At 43.5% G+C, this 20,000-nt stretch overlaps 1 protein-coding gene and 1 pseudogene across 1 annotated transcript in view; one reads left to right on the top strand and one right to left on the bottom strand.

Moving 5' to 3' along the window:
* LOC143040516 (uncharacterized) overlaps positions 1-20,000 on the top strand; it is an 84,795-nt gene that overhangs the window by 6,035 nt on the left and 58,760 nt on the right. The window contains exons 4-5 of the mRNA XM_076211610.1: positions 5,505-5,604; positions 7,023-7,173. Of these exons, the coding sequence (XP_076067725.1) occupies positions 5,505-5,604; positions 7,023-7,173 (251 nt within the window). The remainder of the gene's footprint in view (positions 1-5,504; positions 5,605-7,022; positions 7,174-20,000) is intronic.
* On the bottom strand, positions 7,491-19,165 carry LOC143040198 (uncharacterized; annotated as a pseudogene).

Below are 20,000 nucleotides of genomic sequence, written 5' to 3'. Positions count from 1 at the left end.
GGTAAAAGGCGGATGTACTGCCGATTTCCAAACCCAGGGACCCAGTCGCCTCCTGTGGTAGATAGAACCCTTCCATCACAATATGTGAGGGAGTGGCAGCAATTGACTGTGTGTCAGTTCTTTTTGGCCTGAACATAAGAACATAAGAATGAAGGAAACTGCAAGAGACCATAAGGCCTACACTAGGCACCTCCGTATCCATCACCACCTGTCATCCCCATCCATAAAGTTGTCTAATCGTTTCTTAAAACAACTGATAGTTTCAGCGCTCACTACATGTTTACTAAGTTTATTCCATTCGTCGACCACCCAATTAGCAAACAAATTCTTGCCTATTTCCTTTTAAATCTAAATTTGTCCAGTTTATAACCATTACTGCGAGTCCTGCCATGTTGTTTTATTATGATGACTTTGTTTGCATCACCCTTGTTAAAGCCTTTGACCCACTTGAACACCTCTATTGGATCACCCGGCACTCTGCGTCTTTCCAGAGAGTGTAAGTTAAGGTGCCTAAGCCTCTCTTCGTAAGGTAAATTTCTGAGTCCATGTATCATTTTGGTCATTTTTCTCTGTACTGATTCTAGTGAATTGATGTCCATTCTATAGGACGGAGACTAAAACTATACCGCATAGTCAAGGATGGGTCTAACTATCGCTAGATAGAGTTTAATAATCACCTCTGCACTTCTATTCGTTACCGTCCTAGCAATGAAACCTAATGCTCTGTTACCTTTATTCCTGGTGCTAATGCACTGTTTCCTGTTTTTAAGGTCCGGACTCACTAGAACTTCCAAGTCTCTCTCGCACTCAGTTTTCTCTAAAAGCGTGTTATCTAAGCTGTATCTATTTTCGGGGTTGTGTAGCCCTACGTTTAACACGCTACACTTAGAGATATTGAAGTTCATTGCCATTTCACCGACCATGTGGACAATTTGTTAAGATCATCCTGCAGAATTTCTGCGTTGTCTCCTGACCTAATTAGGCGTCCTATTTTAGTGTCGTCTGCAAACTTACTAACATCACTATTTATCCCATCATCTAAGTCGTTTATGTACATAATGAACAACAAGGGACCCAAAACCGAGCCCTGGGGGACCCCACTAGTAACATTGCTTCACCTAGATTTTACTCCAATTATAGTGAACCGCTGTTTTCTGTTACTGATCCAAGCTCTAATCCATTCTAACACGTTTCCTCTTATGCCATGTGCTTTGATTTTATTTAGTAGTCTCTGGTGTGGCACCTTTCGAACGCTTTGCTAAATTCAAGGTAAATAACATCGTAATTATCATTGTTATCTGACGCATTATATACTTTAGTGTAAAAGGATAGAAGATTAGTCACATATGACTTACCCTTGGAGAAACCATGCTGTGAATCACGAATTAAATTATGTCTTTCGATGTGTTCTCTGAGTCTATTTACTATTACTGATTCAAGCATTTTTCCTATAACCGATGTCAAACTGATTGGCCTGTAGTTGCATATAGACGATCTATCTCCCTTCTTAAAAACAGGAACAACGTTTGCTTGCCTCCACTGATTTATTAACTATTTCAGTTAACTGGTTGCAGATTTCAAATTTACACTCCTTTAGCATTCTCGGAATTTTTTCGTCTGGACCAAGGGATTTTGTAGCTTTAAGTCTTTCAATCTGCATGACTACTTCTACTTTACTAACGTTGATATTAGATAGACTACTTTCTTCATCCCCTCTGAAAATCGGATCGCAGTCAGGTACTATATCTAACCTCTCATTAGTAAACACTGATAGAAAATAATTGTTGAACTCCTCATTCATTTTTTCCTCCAATTCTATCATGACATTTTCATCGTTTTTAATTGGTCCTATTCTTTCTTTATTTTTTTGCTCTATAGAGATGAAAGAAACCCTTTGGGTTGGATCTTGCTTGAATAGCAACCTTAATTTCATAATTACGTTTTGCTGTATGTGTATTCTTTTTAGCCAGCTTTGCCATTTCGTTATATCTTGGTCTAAGGTGTGTTTCCCCGTTTTTTATTTTTACATAAAGTCCTCTTTCATTTCGATCTCATGTTTCAATCTGTCCGTCATTCATTTGGGAGTATTACTATTTTTCCTTATTGACATCAGGGGGATAAATCTATTTTGTGCATTAATAATTAAATCAGTTAGATTCTATACATTTCATCTAAATTGATGACCTGTCTGTTGAGCCCTCGCCCCCAAATGACGTGACCCAAAGTATGCATATTACCCTCCGTGACCCGACCCCTGCCCATGACCAGACCCCCGGTCACACACCGAGACCCGACAATGTCCGAAACGTCCGCATGATATTTCATATTCATTTTCAAATAGATTATATATTGTCAAAGTTTTACTCTCCTGAAGTCTGGTACTTGGACGTTATTCGTACTTTTTAATTATTCACAAATAATATTAAATCTTATTTCTTGATGATCGCTAGAGCCTAGAATATTTCCCACTTTTACGTTACTCATTAGGTGCTCATTATTAGTTAAAACTAAGTCCAGAGTATTTTCTCCTCTCGTAGAATTGGTAATCACTCTTTTTAAGAAATTATCCTGCACCACATCTAGGAATTTATTTGTTTCCTGATCTCATATTAAAGTTTCTACAATTAAAATCTCCTATGATAACAACGTTTTTGTACTGGGACGCTCTGAGGATTTCATGAATGAGGGGATCAGTCTGCTCAATGCTGAGGTTAGGAGGTCTATACAAGACGCCAATGATAACTTTCTTATTCTTGCCTATAATCTCTACCCGAATGGATTACGTACAGTCCTCTTCCTTAATCGAATTGTTGATGATACAGTTTATTGTATTTTTAACGAAAAGTGATACACCTCCCCCACTCCTGCCAAACTTATCCTTGTGAAAAACTTATATCCTTCTATTTCGATTTCCGGAAGGAAATGTTTATCAGCCATGTTGATCCAGGACTCAGTAATAACTGTAATATCAAAATTCTCTACGCATGCTTTACCTCGCAGCAAATCAATTTTGAAATCCTCTTGGCGACAAGTGCACCCCGTCCCTTGTATATAGATGATTCCTACCGTAAAAGCGGTCCCAGTTGTCGACAAATGCCCATCCATTGGCCTTACAATGTTTTACCAGCCTACAATTCATTGCAATAGCCCTGGAATGCCACATGCCTCTAACTCTACGCCTCGAAAGGATTCCACATACAACAGGAACACCTCCCCTATTTCTAATCTTGTCTTGCGCATTCCGGAACCACGCAAACAATTCCTCACTCCCTAGCTGGCCTATATCATTGCCCCCGTCACTTAAGCAAACTACAGGGTCCTTACCTTCCCCTACTAAACACTCTTCAATCCTATCTCTAACATCATCTATCTCCACGCCTGGGAAACACCTGCGTCCTATGTTTCCTATCTTTATCGCAGAAAGCCCTGTCTAAATACCTTATTTGACTATCTCCTACAACCAAAATCTTACCTGTGGGCAGGGATCCAGCGTCTGCCCTTCCCTTTTTCTCTTGAATTTCATTTGTTTCTTCCTGCAGATTCGCTAGTTCTTGCAATCGAGTGAGGACTTTTTTCCACTATTCCGCATCTTATTTTTCGCCGTTTTCCATCCAAGCTCATAGCTAGTTTTGTCTTCTGTATTTTGGGCCTTCGAGCGGAGAACTCGATTCTTCTCTTTAAGGCACTTTACAACATCCTCCATGGCTTCAATTCTAATAAGTAGAGATTGTACCTCATCGGCGCTGAACACGGTAACACAACCACTCGCCATATCACTAACTGAAGCAGCTACCCGGTTGACCTGACCTGAGTGACGATTACCTGGTTGGTAGTCAGCATGCCATTATGGTGTTTCTGGATCTGGAAAAACATTTGAGCTGGCAAATGCTTCTGCCATTCGTGTATCTTTGTCTACAAGGAAACTCCCGACCTGGGTTGCAGACTAAATCACGAACAGGGTAGCGAGAGTGCACTTCCAGGGACACTTTTCCTCATACCATAGAAAATGGGACCTCGCATAGGGGCGTTCTTAGTCCCACCTTCTTCAACGTGCTCGTCGTATTACACGGAAGGCTCTGAGGACCCCCTCATAGGAAGGTGTGGCGCGGCTTTTACAACCGCCGATGGGTTGACTGCGTTATGGAGAGTGAGCGACAGGAGCTCCACTGTAGAGATGGAGCTTGCTGCCATCTCTAAGGCTCTGGATCACGCCCTCTCTGTTGAGCAGGGGGCAGCCGTGATCCACACAGACTCAAGGGGTGCTATTGACATCATCCGGTCGGGGAAGACAACGGATGACATCTATTTAACGACATCAATCCAGCAATCACTGCATCTTTTGCACTAGCATGAGAGGTCTGCAAATTTTCACTGGATCTCCAGTCACATTGGGATTCCAGGGAACACTATTCCTGATGATGATGATGAGGCAGCGACGAGGTTCAGAAGAATCATACTGTCCCTGGCACCCACTATCACACAGATCAAGGGCGTTACCATCAAGAAAGCCAGATTGATGGCAAAGGACAATCACAGTAGCAAACTTCATACTTCTGAATCGCCGCTGAGGTACTACCTCGTCACTAGGTGTGAGACAGTTCAGCTGCGTCCAGGTAGAAGGGTGGAATCTACCATCCAAAGGGTCCACCTTAGATATCGTTGTGGGTGGCTGCAAAATCTGTGAGGACGAGGTGCAACAATGGTGTTGCGGAAGCTCACCGTCTCCCCTTCCGGAGCAACCCTCAGTTTCTTGAGGGCAAACCCTCCTCCTGGCGCCACCTGTGGTTGCGGGGTACACCCTTTCCTCCCTGATCTCAGGCCATCGCCAGTACTAACAGTGGCATCGCGTGGACAATAAATTTTATGTATGAACTGTTCCGGACCACCTGGAAGGTTAAGGTCCGAGCGGGTACTAGCCCGCAAAACAAGAAAAAAAAAAAAAAAAAAAAATCTGCCAAGCTCACTAGGTGTGTGACCTGGGTGGTGCAGATGAGACAAGAGCATGTCGAACCATGCATGGGGTGAGCCTCCAGCGGGTTGTCCGTATGTACCACTGGGAATTCTTCACCTCTCCATGGACGTTTTATTTCCATCCATATTAGTGGAGCTTAGGAGGCCTAAAATGGGTGCAGTGACATCAATATTGAGGGTTACATCTGTTACTGGTCGGGTCAGAGTATATCTAGCCGACTACTACACGCCATTAAGAGTAAAACGTGCTGATGAGCGTATGGTGCAAGAAGGAACTTACTTTCACCTTTTATTAAATGTCATTTCTTTTGATCTACGGAATACATATGTCAGGCATAATTTCTTGCATGCTCACACTTTCCCCATTCCCTATATAAAACCACCAATGCCTTCCATCTGTTGCATCTGCCGTATTTGTGCACTGTTTTTGTCATGCACTTGATATATATTTTGTTTGACACATTTGGACATACTCACCCTGTACATCTAACACACACAGCACATCTGACACAGATTGTTTGTATCTATTGTAGAGTGATGGCAACTCTAATTTCGGAAAGGGTGGGCAGCTGGTGGTGGACAACGCTCGCACTGTCCAGATGAAGATTGTACACGTGTCAAGTGGTTGTGGGTGTAAGTATCATTACACGTGTAGTGGTGAAATCATATTGCATAATTTCGTATGTTTAAGTGTGTGTGTGTGTGTGTGTGTGTGTGTGTGTGTGTGTGTGTGTGTGTGTGTGTGTGTGTGTGTGTGTGTGTGTGTGTGTGTGTGTGTGTGTGTGTGTGTGTGTGTGTGTGTGTGTGTGTGTGATTCACCTTGGTTCACCTTGGTCTTTGGATCACGTGTTGGACTCGTGATCGACAGCTATTTCCCTCCCGTAAGAGAGCTCAGAGCTCGTATGACCGATCCATGGGTAATGCTATGACCTTACACGCGCACACACACACCCAACTCCCCGCCCACGAAAGTTGGAGTGACGACTCGAAGCGCAGCGATACTGAAATAATTTCAGCCCTGGGCAGGATTCGAACTAGGTACCGCCGGTACCCCCGTACTGACAGTCTGGGACTCTACCAACCGCGCCACCGAGTCGTGTGTGTGTGTGTGTGTGTGTGTGTGTGTGTGTGTGTGTGTGTGTGTGTGTGTGTGTGTGTGTGTGTGTGTGTGTGTGTGTGTGTGTGTGTGTGTGTGTGTGTGTGTGTGTGTGTGTGTGTGTGTGTGTGTGTTTGTGATTCACCACGGTCTGGGATCACATGTTGGATTCGTGATCGACAGCTCTCCCGGAAGAGAGCTCAGAGCTCATATAGGACCGATCTATGGGTAATGCTGTGACCTTACACGCACCCTACCCCAACTCTCCGCCCACGAGAGAGAGAGAGAGAGAGAGAGAGAGAGAGAGAGAGAGAGAGAGAGAGAGAGAGAGAGAGAGAGAGAGAGAGAGAGAGAGAGAGAGAGAGAGAGAGAGAGAGAGAGAGAGAGAGTGAGAGAGAGAGAGAGAGAGAGAGAGAGAGAGAGAGAGAGAGAGAGAGCGAGAGAGAGAGAGAGAGAGAGAGAGAGAGAGAGAGAGAGAGAGAGAGAGAGAGAGAGAGAGAGAGAGAGAGAGAGAGAGAGAGAGAGAGTGTTTGTGTGTGTTTGCGTTTGTTGTGTGTGTGTGTGTGTGTGTGTGTGTGTGTGTGTGTGTGTGTGTGTGTGTGTGTGTGTGTGTGCTTAACCTAACTGTAATATACAGAATATGAACTTCGTTTACAGGTCCCGCCTTTATGCTTTCATGGGTAATTTGGCCCTAAATTTGCCTGACTGTACTATTTCTTTTTGCATGTTGTCACAAATTAATACGTCTGTATGGATTTTTCTTTTCATATCCCTCAAACACCTTGTCTTTTTTGCATTTTTTATATCTTCTAGTTATTCTCTCGTCTTCGTCTTTGTCAAATATATGCGTGTATATGTACGTGTGTGTGTAAGCTGGTGTATATATGTTTCTTAATTTTAAAAAGGAGGTGGGAGAGTGCTCCTAGCTCTCTTGACTTATGTTTTACTATTGCAGGTTGTGAGGACAAAGGAGAATTGTTCCCCAACCAAACAGCCCGCATTCTTGACAGGAGTATATGTGACATCTCTATCTGCATTGACGGGCAATGGGTCAGCGACTATGACGACTATGATTATAGCACGTCCTATTATTATTATTCCTATGAGTAAGTACCCTCACGAGGTTACATTAGGGCATAAGAAGACAGTGCAGCTCAGAAGGGCCAGCACTTGGTTTCCGCATTTTACTCCAGATCCTTTCCTGTAAACTTTCACGATTTTTCGTCCTTATTTTTTAAAGGTAAGAAGAGATGACAATAGGTGACTGGAATCCTCTTCCTACTCCTCTTCCTCCTCCTTATTTTACTACTACATCTACTTCTACTATTACAACAGTACTACTACCACTACTGCTACTACTTCTATTATTACTGCTACTATTACTACTACTACTACTACTACTACTACTACTACTACTACTACTACTACTATTACTACTACTACTACTACTACTATTTTTTTTTTTTTTTAACACGACCTCCATCCTCGTGGAACTGTGTGGTGGAAGCAGCAGGATCTGTCTCCCACAAACACAGTTCATTGGCCCCTCTCCCGCCAATGACTGTGGTCGACAACCCTTTTATTTATCTATTTAATTTTTATTAACAATGCCTAATACAAAGGTTCATTTATCCTAATGTCAACCACCGTCTGCTCACAATCTAGGTTTTGTATATGTGCCGATTTGGGCGGTGGGGACCTTGTACCTCTCAGGCATAGGAGGGCTGATCTCAGGAGTTAGAATGACAGTCTACATCTCATCCATGAAACAATGCTGCTTTTGGGTTGTTGTTTCTTTTCAGCCATCACCTCTGCTAGCCGAGCGTAGAATGCCTTTGCTCTAGGACCCATCCCACCTGAAGTCGTAAATGTTATAGGAATGAATGAGCCCTGGTCTACATTCTGTATACGCTCTTCGTACATCCTGATCTTCTCATACTCCTTCCGGGAATGTGATGCCATCGGGTCAAGTATTCGCATGTCAAAGAAAGCCAATTGTCCTCGTGTCTAGAAACCTCTTGCGTTGACATCCACTCTTGCTTCATCTCATGTGTTGGACGTGCAGTATCTGAAGTTTTCCCCTCCAAGTGGTAGTAATGTTGGTTCGATAGTCACATCCTTGCACACCTCCTGAAGCATTTGGGCAGTAAGATCTCTTACATCATCATGTCGCATGCAAATGAATCCACCCTGCTTGCATATCATCGCATGGTCTGGAGTAAACTGTACACCACAGGAGCATCTGTTAGGCAGCCCTCCCAATGGCCATCCATACCTCAGGGCAATGGCATCCGTGAATTCTCTTTTGTTTAAGGTGAATCTCTTTTCCCTGATTGGTAGTGCTGTCAGCCAATTGGACGCCCCAACTTCCTGCGCCAATGTTATCTTTCTTTTTATATAATTCGATAGCTGAGCTAGAAGTGCTTGAAGTTCCTCCTTCTGCCTCTCCTCCCTTCCCTTTGAAACTTTTTTTTTTTTTTTCTCTGATTTCGTCCATGTTAGACTCCTTCCGTTGATCTTGTGACACGATGTTGTTTGTCAAGGAGGACTTGAGTCTCATGGAGTTTTGGTGTTCTATGTCGGCAAGGTTTAGCGGGTTGGAGATGCCTAGCTCTTCCATTCTAGGTGGAAGCTCAATAAGTTTCTTTCCTCTTCATTTATTGTCCGTCCGTTGGTGATGGCGGAAATTAGCTCGTTTCTGATGGTTTCTTCAAGGGGTCTTAGTAGGTCGGTGATGTTCGGCACCGTCATATGTAGTTCAAGTTATGTTTAACATCATATATGAATGCGGCATATGCCGCCTGAGGTTCGGTCTTTGCAAAGTTGGCTAGAAGCCTAACTTCCGCCACCCAATCGTTAACTTTCTTTTCAACATATTGCTTTTTAAAGGATTCTGAGCCGATCACTGCACCGAGATGTCTTTCCCCCTCTTTTGTTACCTTCACTTCACTGTTCTCAAACAAGATTTTGGTATTGTCAAAATACTCTCGCTTCATTATGAGGACAGACTTCTTTGCATTCGGAATGTAACCCAAGTCCGGGCCGAGTGCCAACACCAGATCCCACCACTTTTTTAAGTCAGCTACTTTTCCTTCCCCCGTGAGATCATTTGCATATGCTACCTGTTTTACCCTGGTGTCCTCATATTGTATCTTCTGCTGCAGATGCATAAGACCGAGCGCGTACATTGCCATAGCCACCGGGTCTCCCTGAATGGTGCCTTCCGTGGATTTGATGATCTCCACTTTCGTTTCTCTTTTCTCAAATCTGTTGGTGACAAATAGCTTTGCAGATTCTCTGTATGTGTTCTCCACATACCTGGCCAATACTGGGCATTTAATTTTGATGTTGTGTATGGTAGCCTCTCTATTTAAGTTGTTGAATGCGTTTGATGCATCTACTAATAAGACTGCTTCGCATTCTGGTTCCTCGAATATCTTTCTCTTGGCGTGGACTGCTGCCTCGGAACCCGCCTGTTGCCCCGCGCACACCTGCAGGTTGCCGGCCGCTTCTCGCACCTCATCCTTCGCGACTTCCATGATAGCTTTTCCTATTATTTTTCTCAACACCTCACCTATACCAATCGGACGACAGCCAGGTTTCTTATCCAGCGGGATGAATCTGCAAGATGTGTATGCCTCCAGGTACTGACAGTCCTCAGTCGCCAGTTTCTTTGCCAAACCAGCGATGGTCTCCTGCAGTCCCCCGCTGCCGTTCCAATTAGGCTGGTGCTAAGGAGACATTTCCATCCAGACGCATCTAGGCCCGATGGTTTCGCCGCTCCCTGGGTGTGTAGAGCAAGGTTCCAGATCCTTTCTCTTGTGATGCTGTCAAAGGCTACTTCGTGGGGTGGGAGGTAGTCACCATTGAATTTAGAGTCCAGGCTCGCTGGTCTTACTTTTGGATGTTTTTCTTTCAGGATCTTTAGCATTTCCTCGTTTAGGGGTAGAACTCTAGGGTCTTCATTCTCCCCGCAACATTTCCCTGCCTCATCTTGTCTGCAAAATTCCTGGCTTTGTCTTTTGGACTTGCCTTTCTGTTGACGCCCTTGTTGAGTCTATTTTGGATGGCCTCTGCTTCCATAAGCAGTTGCTCCACTTTTCCCTTTTCCCACTGTTCCATCCTCCGTTGCAATGCCTGGATGTTCTCCGAGTGCTTAGATTTTCTGTGGGTCCTCTGACATGTAAGGTGTGGAAAGATAGCTAGCGTTTTGAATACCATCGAGGCGTGGGGAGATGACTTTATATATGCTCTTAATAGATGGGCCTCTGGTTGCATTGCATTTAGGCCTTTGGTTGCATTGCATTTAGGCAGAGTGAAGAGGTTTCCTGCGGAGAAGGCAAGTATCCTGTTATAGGCGTCGTCCAGCCACTCCTTAACCCTGGGCTGCTGCAACGTCTGCCAGAACCTGCCCTCCTCTCTCCCTCCCTGCTGCTATTGATGACGTGGGGTTTCGTTCTCCGGTCTCAGGTTCGTGGGATCACTTCCCTCTTCTGTGTCTCTCTCACCCACGTTCATCTCCTTCACAACCACTCCCCGCCTCCGGAGGTTGTTGCTTCCTTTGCTTTGTGCATTCTCCTCCTCTTCTGCAGTTTGTATATTTCCCCCCCACTATTGACGCATGCGCATTGCCTGCAGTTGCACAAACGCAGCATGTTTTGTTTTGCCGACCATCACGGGTGGGACTCCTAGTCCTTGGGTGACTTAAATGGACGGTGCTAGACTCACCAGTTCCCACCTGTGCCCGCCCCAGAGCACTGCCTCTGTGGTAATTTAATTCCTTCCAATTGACATTTTCTGTTCGTCCCCTGGCTTACCAGTATCCAGTTCTCATATGATAGATCTTAATTTCCCCTCATATTTGTCTGAGAGAACCGATGTAGGTCTGAGAGAAAACGTAGGATAGAGATTTTATAAAGCATTTGGAAAAGAGGGTTGAGAGAGGTAGGGGTACCCGCGAATACAATTGCGCATATATAATGCGAGGGGCAGCTAGGGAAAAAGAGCCATGGCGTGAGATTCACAGGTATGTATATATATAGATAGACAGGAGACAAACGCACAAGACACACACACAACACACACACACATACAGGACAGAAGAAGGAAATGGGAGAGGAGGTCAGGAGGGGGGTAGGAGGAGGTGGGTAATAGGAGAGGATGAGAAAGTAAGAGACAGCGTGAGGGAGAGAGAAAGGGAGAGATAGATAAATAGATAGATAGATAGATAGATAGATAGAGAGAGAGAAACAGATAGGGAGAGAGAACGAGAGACAGACAGACAGAGATACAGACAGATAGAGGGAGAGAGAGTGTCAGAGACAGAGAGAGAGGGGGGGAGGCTTTTGAGAGAGAAATAGTAAGGTTGAAAGAAGTAGATGAAGAGAAAGAGGAGGCGAGAGAAGGAGAGAGAGAGTGAGAGAGGGAGACAGATAGATGAAGAAAGAGAGAGAGGGGGGAGAGGGAGACAGAGAGAAGAGAGAGAGAGAGAGAGAGAGAGAGAGAGAGAGAGAGAGAGAGAGAGAGAGAGAGAGAGAGAGAGAGAAAAGAGGGAAAATAAAGGGAGAGAGGGCGAGTCAGGGGGAAGGCAGATAGATGGAAGGTGAGAGGATACGAGGGGAGGGAGAGATAGGGAAAAAGGAGAGATGGAGAAGAGAAGATGGGATAAGAATAAGGATAGTACAATAAGAGGGGGTTCAGCGGGTGGGTTGTGGTTAGCGTCGGCTCTCTGGGGCTGTGGGGGGATGTGGAAAAAAGGAGGGGGAGAAGGGAAGAGGGGAGAGGGAATAGGAACTAACGTCTACTGTGGGTCATAAAATCCATATTGTGCCTTGGGCTTGTGTATAGCCATATTAATCCATGTCGCTTGTCTATGGAGGTGGCTGCATGTTGACATGCTAGACACTTCCCACGAACCAAAATTTCCGGGAGTGGGATGCCTCAATAGTTAGGTTGCTGTAACAGGGGCCCATCGGATCAAATATTCGCATGTCAAAGAAAGCCAATTGTCCCCGTGTCCAGATACCTCTTGCGCTGACATCCACTCTTGCTTCATCTGATGTGTTGGACGTGCGGTATCTGAAGTTCTCCCCTCCTAGTGGGAGTAATGTTGGATCGATAGTCACATCCTTGCACACCTGAAGCATTTGGGCAGTGAGATCTCTTACCTCCTCGTGTCGCATGCAAATGAATCCACCCTGCTTGCATATCATCGTATGGTCTGGAGTAAACTGTACACCACAGGAGCATCTGTTAGGCAGCCCTCCCAATGGCCATCCATGCCTCAGGGCAATGGCATCCGTGAATTCTCTTTTGTTTAAGGTGAATCTCTTTTCCCTGATTGGTAGTGCTGTCAGCCATTTGGACGCCCCAACTTCCTGCGCCAATGTTATCTTTCTTTTTATATAATTCGATAGCTGAGCTAGAAGTGCTTGAAGTTCCCACTTCTGCCTCTCCTCCCTTCCCTTTGAAATGTTTCTTCTAATTTCTCTAATTTCCTCCATGATAGTTTCCTTCCGTTGATCTTGTGACACGATGTTGTTTGTCAAGGGGGACTTGAGTCTCATGGAGTTTTGGTGTTCTGTGTCGGCAAGGTTTAGCGGGTTTGAGATACCTAGCCCTCCCATTCTAGGTGGAAGTTCCATAAGTTTTCTTTCCTCTTCATTTATTGTCCATCCGTTGGTGATGGCCGGTATTAGCTCGTTTCTGATGGTTTCTTCAAGGGGTCTTAGTAGGTCGGTGATGTTCGGTACCGTCCTTAATATGTAGTTCCACTTATGTTTCACACCATATATGAATGCGGTATATGCCGCCTGCGGTTCGGTCTTTGCAAAGTTGGCTAGAATCCTAACTTTCGACACCCATTCGTTAACTTTCTTTTCAACATATTGCTTTTTAAAGGATTCTTAGCCGATCACTGCACTACTACTACTACTACTACTACTACTACTACTACTACTACTACTACTACTACTACTACTACTACTACTACTACTACTACTACTACTACTACTACTACTACTACTACTACTACTTCTACTACAACTACAACTACAACTACTACTACTACAACTACTACTACTACTACTATTTCTACTACTACTACTACTACTACTACTACTACTACTACTACTACTACTACTACTACTACTACTATTCTCTGCTGCAGGTACATAAGACCAAGCGTGCACATTACCATGGCCACCGGTTCTCCCTGAATGGTACCTTCCGATGATTGGATGACGTCCACTTTCGTCTCTTTCCTCTCAACTCTGTTGGTGAAGAATAGCTTTGCTGGCTCTCTGTGTGTTCTCCCCATATTTGGCCAAATCTCGGCACTTTATTTAGAAGTTGTGAATAGTAGCCTCTCTATGTTGTTGAGGGCGTTGGATGCATCTACTAATAAGACTGCTTCGCAGTCTGGTTCCTCAAATATCCTTCTCATGGCGTGAATTGCCGCCTTACATACTGCCTGTTGCTCCGCACAAACCTGAGGGTTGCCTGCTGCTTCTCGCACCTCGTCCCTCGTGACCTCCATAATAGTTTTCCCTATTATTATTCTCAGCATTCCCACTACTACCACTGCTACTACTACTACTACTACTACTCTCAGCCAATAGCATAGAAACAAACCCATACTGATGCAACACAAAAAACAGTCCATCATTTCTTCCTTGGGATGGAATCAAAGCCATTTAGTGACTTACGGGACTGTGGATTTCCAGAGAAATTGTAGGCAAGAGGTCGGTTATTGTTATTTTCATGTTATCACCAGTGGTCCTTTCCCATCCTCTCTATGGAAGGGATTCCCACTTCTGGTTTGGCGTTAGCCAGGACAGAATCTGCATATGTTCCGTATTAGGGGAGTCCTGATCTGAGCTGATTAAAATCGTCTGTTGTTTACCAGAATAGAATTGATAAAGGTATCATTGGAGTGACGAGGTAGTCTTTATTTGCATACACGATATTTATGTTTGCATTATGTATTTTACATACATACATACATACATACATACATACATACATACATACATACATACATACATACATACATACATACATACATACATACTTATATACATACATACATATATATACATACATACATACTGTTATGACTCAGGCTGGAAAGATACTTGTTAACTGTAAGGGCATAACGAGTGCTCAGGCCACAACAAAGTTAGAATTGGGTCATGGAAACGCATCAGACTATTGCTATACCAAGAGACAGACGACAGTGATAACCATTTAATATTTCAGTATGAAATATAATCAGAGACAAAAAAAAATAATATTCATAATATTAATCCTAACACATAATACATACAAAATAAATGGTGAATGAAATATGTAAAAAAAAAAAATAGAACGGGTAAGGTTGAAACCAGGCACGTCGAGTCGTCTGTTGTCCAAGTGATAAAGATTACAATCCAGAGGGAGCGAAGCTGGCAGCTAGATGGCGAGTCTTTTTTTTTTTTTTTTTTTTTTTTTTTTTTTTTTTTTAAGGCTATCGACCCATAAGGGTGTCATTAAGCCTGGGGTGAACCTCCTATTCTGTTTAATTTCCCATTACAATTTCCACAACAGTCCTGTTGTGCGCAAATAACACACTACTTTGTCAATAAGGAAACGGCCATTGGCCAAAAGATTTGTCACGTTGAACCGAATGTTGTTGAGTCTGCAATTATGTATAAGCGCCTGGCGCTGTGTATTATGTTTCCTGCAGTGTATGAGTATGTGTCTTATAGATAGTGTAGTGTTGCAGGTGTTGCACTGGGATGGAATTCATCCTCAGCCTTACTATGGCGATTTCCTCTCATCTATTGCTTCTGTATGATGTTGACCAGTCTGTTATGTGCTCCTTTTGTTTATGTGTGATGTGAACATTATCCCACTGGTGTTGCCAGTGGGTGTGTAATTGTTTTCTTAAGATTGAATTGAAAGTGCCTGTGCCTATGGGTATATCAATAATAGAGTCCTTTTCTAACGCAGATTTGGCCAGCGTGTCCGCTTTCTCGTTCCCGGAAATCCCAATGTGGCTGGGAACACAAGAGAGAGTAATGGACTTGTTGGTCGTCGAAAGTGCGCTAATGATTTTGCCCAGGAGAAAATTCCCCATTTGGTTATTTGACTTAATTGACAGTAATGCACTCAAAGAATCTGAGAAAATAACGAAGTTATTATGTGTGTTAGATTGAGCCTTTTCTATCGCTTTTTATATTCCAAAGAGTTCGGCAATATAAATGGTCGTATGGTCCGGGAATCGGAACATCCGTATACAGTACCCTGTGGCCAGTGTACCCGTTGATGATTTGTAGGGTCTTCTGTCGGAGTTCTTATACCGAGCACGATTTCTTGTGGAGGTCTTCGTTGATTTTGACGTTCAGGGTGATTTTTTCCCCCGGTGGTATGTGGAACGTCTTCAATTTTTCAATAGACCATACTGGCACTGAATACTCCTTGCACAAGGATCGGATCCTGATGGAAAAGGTATTAAGGCTAGAGTTGGTGAAGTGCTCATGTTAGGACGCCGCCAGCTTGCAGGGATGTCGTGGAATACGGAGCACTTTGGCGGCGTAGCGGAGTGTAAGAAGTTCGCGTCTGTAGTGGTAGTGGAGGTGTGGGGAGGCATTGGCTTCATCTTCCAGCCTCTCGATTCATGTGCAGCGTAATGTTTGAAGTGCAAGTCGAAAGCCTTTGCTGTGGATGATGTTCAGGGGTTGTAATGTGGTTGTTGTTGCCGAACCATAAATCTGACAACCATAGTCTTAATTTAGATCTAAGTAGGGACTCATAAATCATTAACAAAGATTTCCTATCTCCTCCCCAATTTGTGCTCGTGGTATGTGGAACGTCTTCAATTTTTCAATAGACCACATTGGCACTGAATACTGCTCGCACAAGGATCGAATCCTGATGGAAAAGGGATTAAGGGGGGACTGAACACCTTGAATTATGAAATTTTCATCCAAAAATTGAATTTTAGATATGGGAATATTTGAATAATATAAACATCCTAAAAGCAAAATATGAAAAAAAAAAAAATCCTCTCCAGCGTAATGGAGTTTAAAAGGCCCGGGAGGCGTTTCAATTTAAATGGCTCACGCAAGAATAGGCCCTAAATATCTATAGATATATCTTGTTTTTGCTTGTCTAATTCCATGACATGGCTATATTTTTGTACGTCTGGCATCAGCGCGACTTTCTCTTCCGTGTGGTGTGCACAGCACGCTTCAAGCCTAAGTTACCCATCAAAAATCAGAGTAGATTGATTCATAAACACCTAACTGACTGTGGCGATATTGTGTTCCTGTGCCACTGTTTACCTTATTTTCTGGACATTACTACACTTACTAGATGTCCAATCATCAACTGCATCACTATGAAGAGGAAAACCAAGGAAAATATGAAAAAATTGATCCAAAAGTGGAATGAAAGATGTGCTAGAAGGAAGGCAAAGCGTGAGAGGCTTGGAGGAGGGATGCCAACGTCTCGCACGTCACCACCACCACCACCACCACCACCACCACCACCACCACCACCACCACCACCACCACCACCACCACCACCACCACCACCACCACCACCACCACCACCACCACCACCACCACCTCCACTGCCAACACCATCTCCACCACCAAATACCACCACATCTGACAACACAGCTGACAAAGTGCTCTCTTCCAAGTGAATATAATAAAAATCATACAATAAATAACAGAGATAAACAATGCTGAAAACTTTAAACGCTCGTATCTCAAAACCACAAATATTTGCAATTAAAAATATACCAATTTTTTTTAATCAATTGTAGCAGAGCGACGGCCTCCATCTAAGTGAAAAAAAAAAAACGCGAAAAAAGGGGGTGACGTAAGTGACCATAATTACGACACCTATATCTCACGTCGTATAGCGGAAAAAAAAAAACAGGCGTGAAAGTATTTATAGGATCTTTAAGTATTACCAGAAGTCTGTAGTACAAAAAATACAACATACGTATTCGATTACGTCAAAACAACGTTATGACGTCGTAAATTTATGACGTCACGACGTTGCAAATTCTCGGGTTCATAATATATTTCTATCTATATTGTAAACAAAACCTGAAAGTTTCAAGTTGAAAGACTATAAACTTTTATATGAATATTTCTTGTTAAGGTGTTCAGTCCCCCCTTAAGGCTAGAGTTGGTAAAGTGCTCGTATTGGGACGCCGCCAGCTTGCAGGGATGTCGTGGGATACGGAGCACTTTGGCGGCGTAGCGGAGTGTAAGAAGTTCGCGCCTGCAGTGGAGGAGGGGGGGGGTTCGTTGGCTTCAACTTCCAGCCTCTCGATTCTTGTGCAGCGTAATGCTTGAAGTGCAAGTCGAAGGCTTTTGTTTTGGATGATGTTCAGGGGTTGTAATGTGGTTGTTGTTGCCGAACCATAAATCTGACACCCATAGTCTAATTTAGATTTAATTAGGGACTCATAAATCATTAGCAAAGATTTCCTATATGCTCCCCAATTTATGCCCGTTAGTTTGCGTAGCAAATTAAGTCTCTTGTTGCACACATCAACTAGATACTTTACATGGGCCTTTCAGTTTAGCCTGGAGCCTAGTTTCAGGCCAAGGAAAAAGGTTGAATTTTGTACTGGAATGGGATTTCCATGTAATTGCAGATCGATTTCTGCCTGGGCTCTGCGTAAAAATACAACCACTGTTTTACTTCCGAAAACTTAAATCCTCATTCGTTAGACCATTCCTGGAGCGAATCCAGGGCAAGTTTTACTCGAGAGCCGGAAAAACTAGCGTTCGATGAGGAATGCCAGATTCCGACGTCGTCAGCGTATTTGAGTATTTATGGTTCCGAGGTGGGGCAGGTAGAATATTGTTAATAAGTAACATAGATAATGTGGGGCTCAATACATTTCCCTGTGATACACTATTTTTCTTGTATGCGTACTGATGAAAAGCAACCTTGAATTTTGACAAGGAATGTTCGTTCAAATAAAGAGTTTTGAATAAAAATAGGGATATTCCCTCTAGGGCCAAGTGCATAGAGTTTTTCGAGGATACCACGTCGCCATACCATGTCGTAGGCTATTTCTAAATCTAAGAAGCAAGCTACAAGGAAATCTTTCCTCTCGAAACTTGAAAGGATGTCATGTTCTAAGTTGACCAAATGGTCGAGACTACTTCGATTTTTCCTTTCATTTGGGAATGAATTTTAATATTTTATTGACCATACGTTCTAATACTTTGCCTAAGCAGTTGGTAAGCGCTATAGGACGATAAGAGGAAGGACTCTTTGGGTCCTTTTCCTTTTTTGAGAATAGGTATAACGTGGGCATGTCTCCATGTTTCTGGGAAGTCATGATTAATAAAATTTTCGTTGTATAGTTCCAGTAATTTGTTGAGCGAGATTGAATTGAGATGTTGCAGCATCTCATACCTAATCTCATCCGGGCCAGCAGAGGTCCTTCTACACGAGCTTAAAGCCTGTTTAAGCTCGTGTAGTTGGAAGGGAGTATTGTATTCGTGGTGTGTATGTGTACGGAAGACCAGTGGCTCTGCTTCCACTCTTTGTTTATGCTGTAAGAATGTTGGAGAATAGTTATCTGTATTGCTTGTTTGTGTAATTTTATCTGCTATCATGTTAGTGATGTCGGTGGGCGTATCTACAAATGTGGTTCCTATCGCCAAATTATGGTAGGTGCATGTCTGCCGTCAATTCTTCGGAGAGCGGACCAGATCTGCGTTACAGGGGTGTGTATGATAATTGTTGAAATGAAATCACGCTAAGACTTTAGCTTGGACTGTTTAATGATTTTACGGGCCTCTGCTTGCGCCTTTTTAAAAGTAATCAATTTGGGTAAAATTGGGTTGTTTTTAAAAGCTCGATAAACCCTGTTCCGCTTGCAAAGTGCTTTTCTGCAGTCTGATGTCCACCAAGGAACTCTATGCTTGTGAAATACCGAGGTCTTTGGTACGTGTCATCCATATAATCCCCTGTGGTGTTGACATTGGTAGTACGCTGATACATTTCCCAGTTGGCTTTCGTCATGATGGATTTGGGACAGGGAGGGGCTGGGTTGTCTGCATAGGCTGGAGCAGCCATAACGTTGTCACCCTCTATTTTTAGGATGACTGGGAAATGATCGCTGAGCATGGTGTCGTCATGCGTAGTCCATTCTATGTCGTCAGACAGCGCAGGAGATGATATGGATAAATCAATGCATGAAAAGTGCCCCTAGCATTGTCTATATGAGTGGGATCGCCAGTGTTTAGGAGGACCAGGTTGTTTATGTTCAGAACTACCTCCATCTTCTCCTCTCGAGCACATGTTCTATCACTCCCCCACATGTGATGGTGGGAGTTAAAGTCTCCGACTATAAGTTTACAGTGGGGCAGCTGTCTTGTTAGGTTATTTACCTCCTGTAGCGAGAATGGTTGATTGGGAGGTAAGTATATGGAGTAGATGGACGGAAGTTTGTTCTGTATTTTTGTTTTGACAGCGAATGCTTACAAGGTTGTGGATAGTGGCAGCTCCACTTGGGGAGGGCAGTCCCTGCAACTGCGACCCCCCCCCCCCCAGGCTCGGACCTGTCCTTCCTATAGATGATGAAGTTTTTCAGCTCTAATTGAACATTGGGATTTAGGAATGTTTTCTGTAGACATATAACTGAGAGGTTGATTAGAGTTGAAAATAGATAGGTCATTTACTTTACTTCTAACACCTCGGCAATTCCACTGGATTGTTTTCATTTTATTCTATTTTATATATATTCTATTTATTTTAATTTTTATTTCTTTTTTATTTGCTTCGATTTCTTTTTTTCTTGGCCTTAGTGGGAGAGGTGTGTTTTGCCCCCGATGCTCTGTCTGGGCTGGATATAGGACTTAATAATCGTTTGCTGGAGCCGGCGATCTCCATGGGAACATTCTCTTCCATG

Source organism: Oratosquilla oratoria, chromosome 28 (genome assembly GCF_046742065.1).
Source record: "Oratosquilla oratoria isolate Oo_2021 chromosome 28, ASM4674206v1, whole genome shotgun sequence".
NCBI classification, from domain to species: Eukaryota; Metazoa; Arthropoda; class Malacostraca; order Stomatopoda; family Squillidae; genus Oratosquilla; species Oratosquilla oratoria.
Note: the sequence above shows the minus strand (reverse complement) of the source record. Positions and strands in the feature narration are given on the sequence as shown.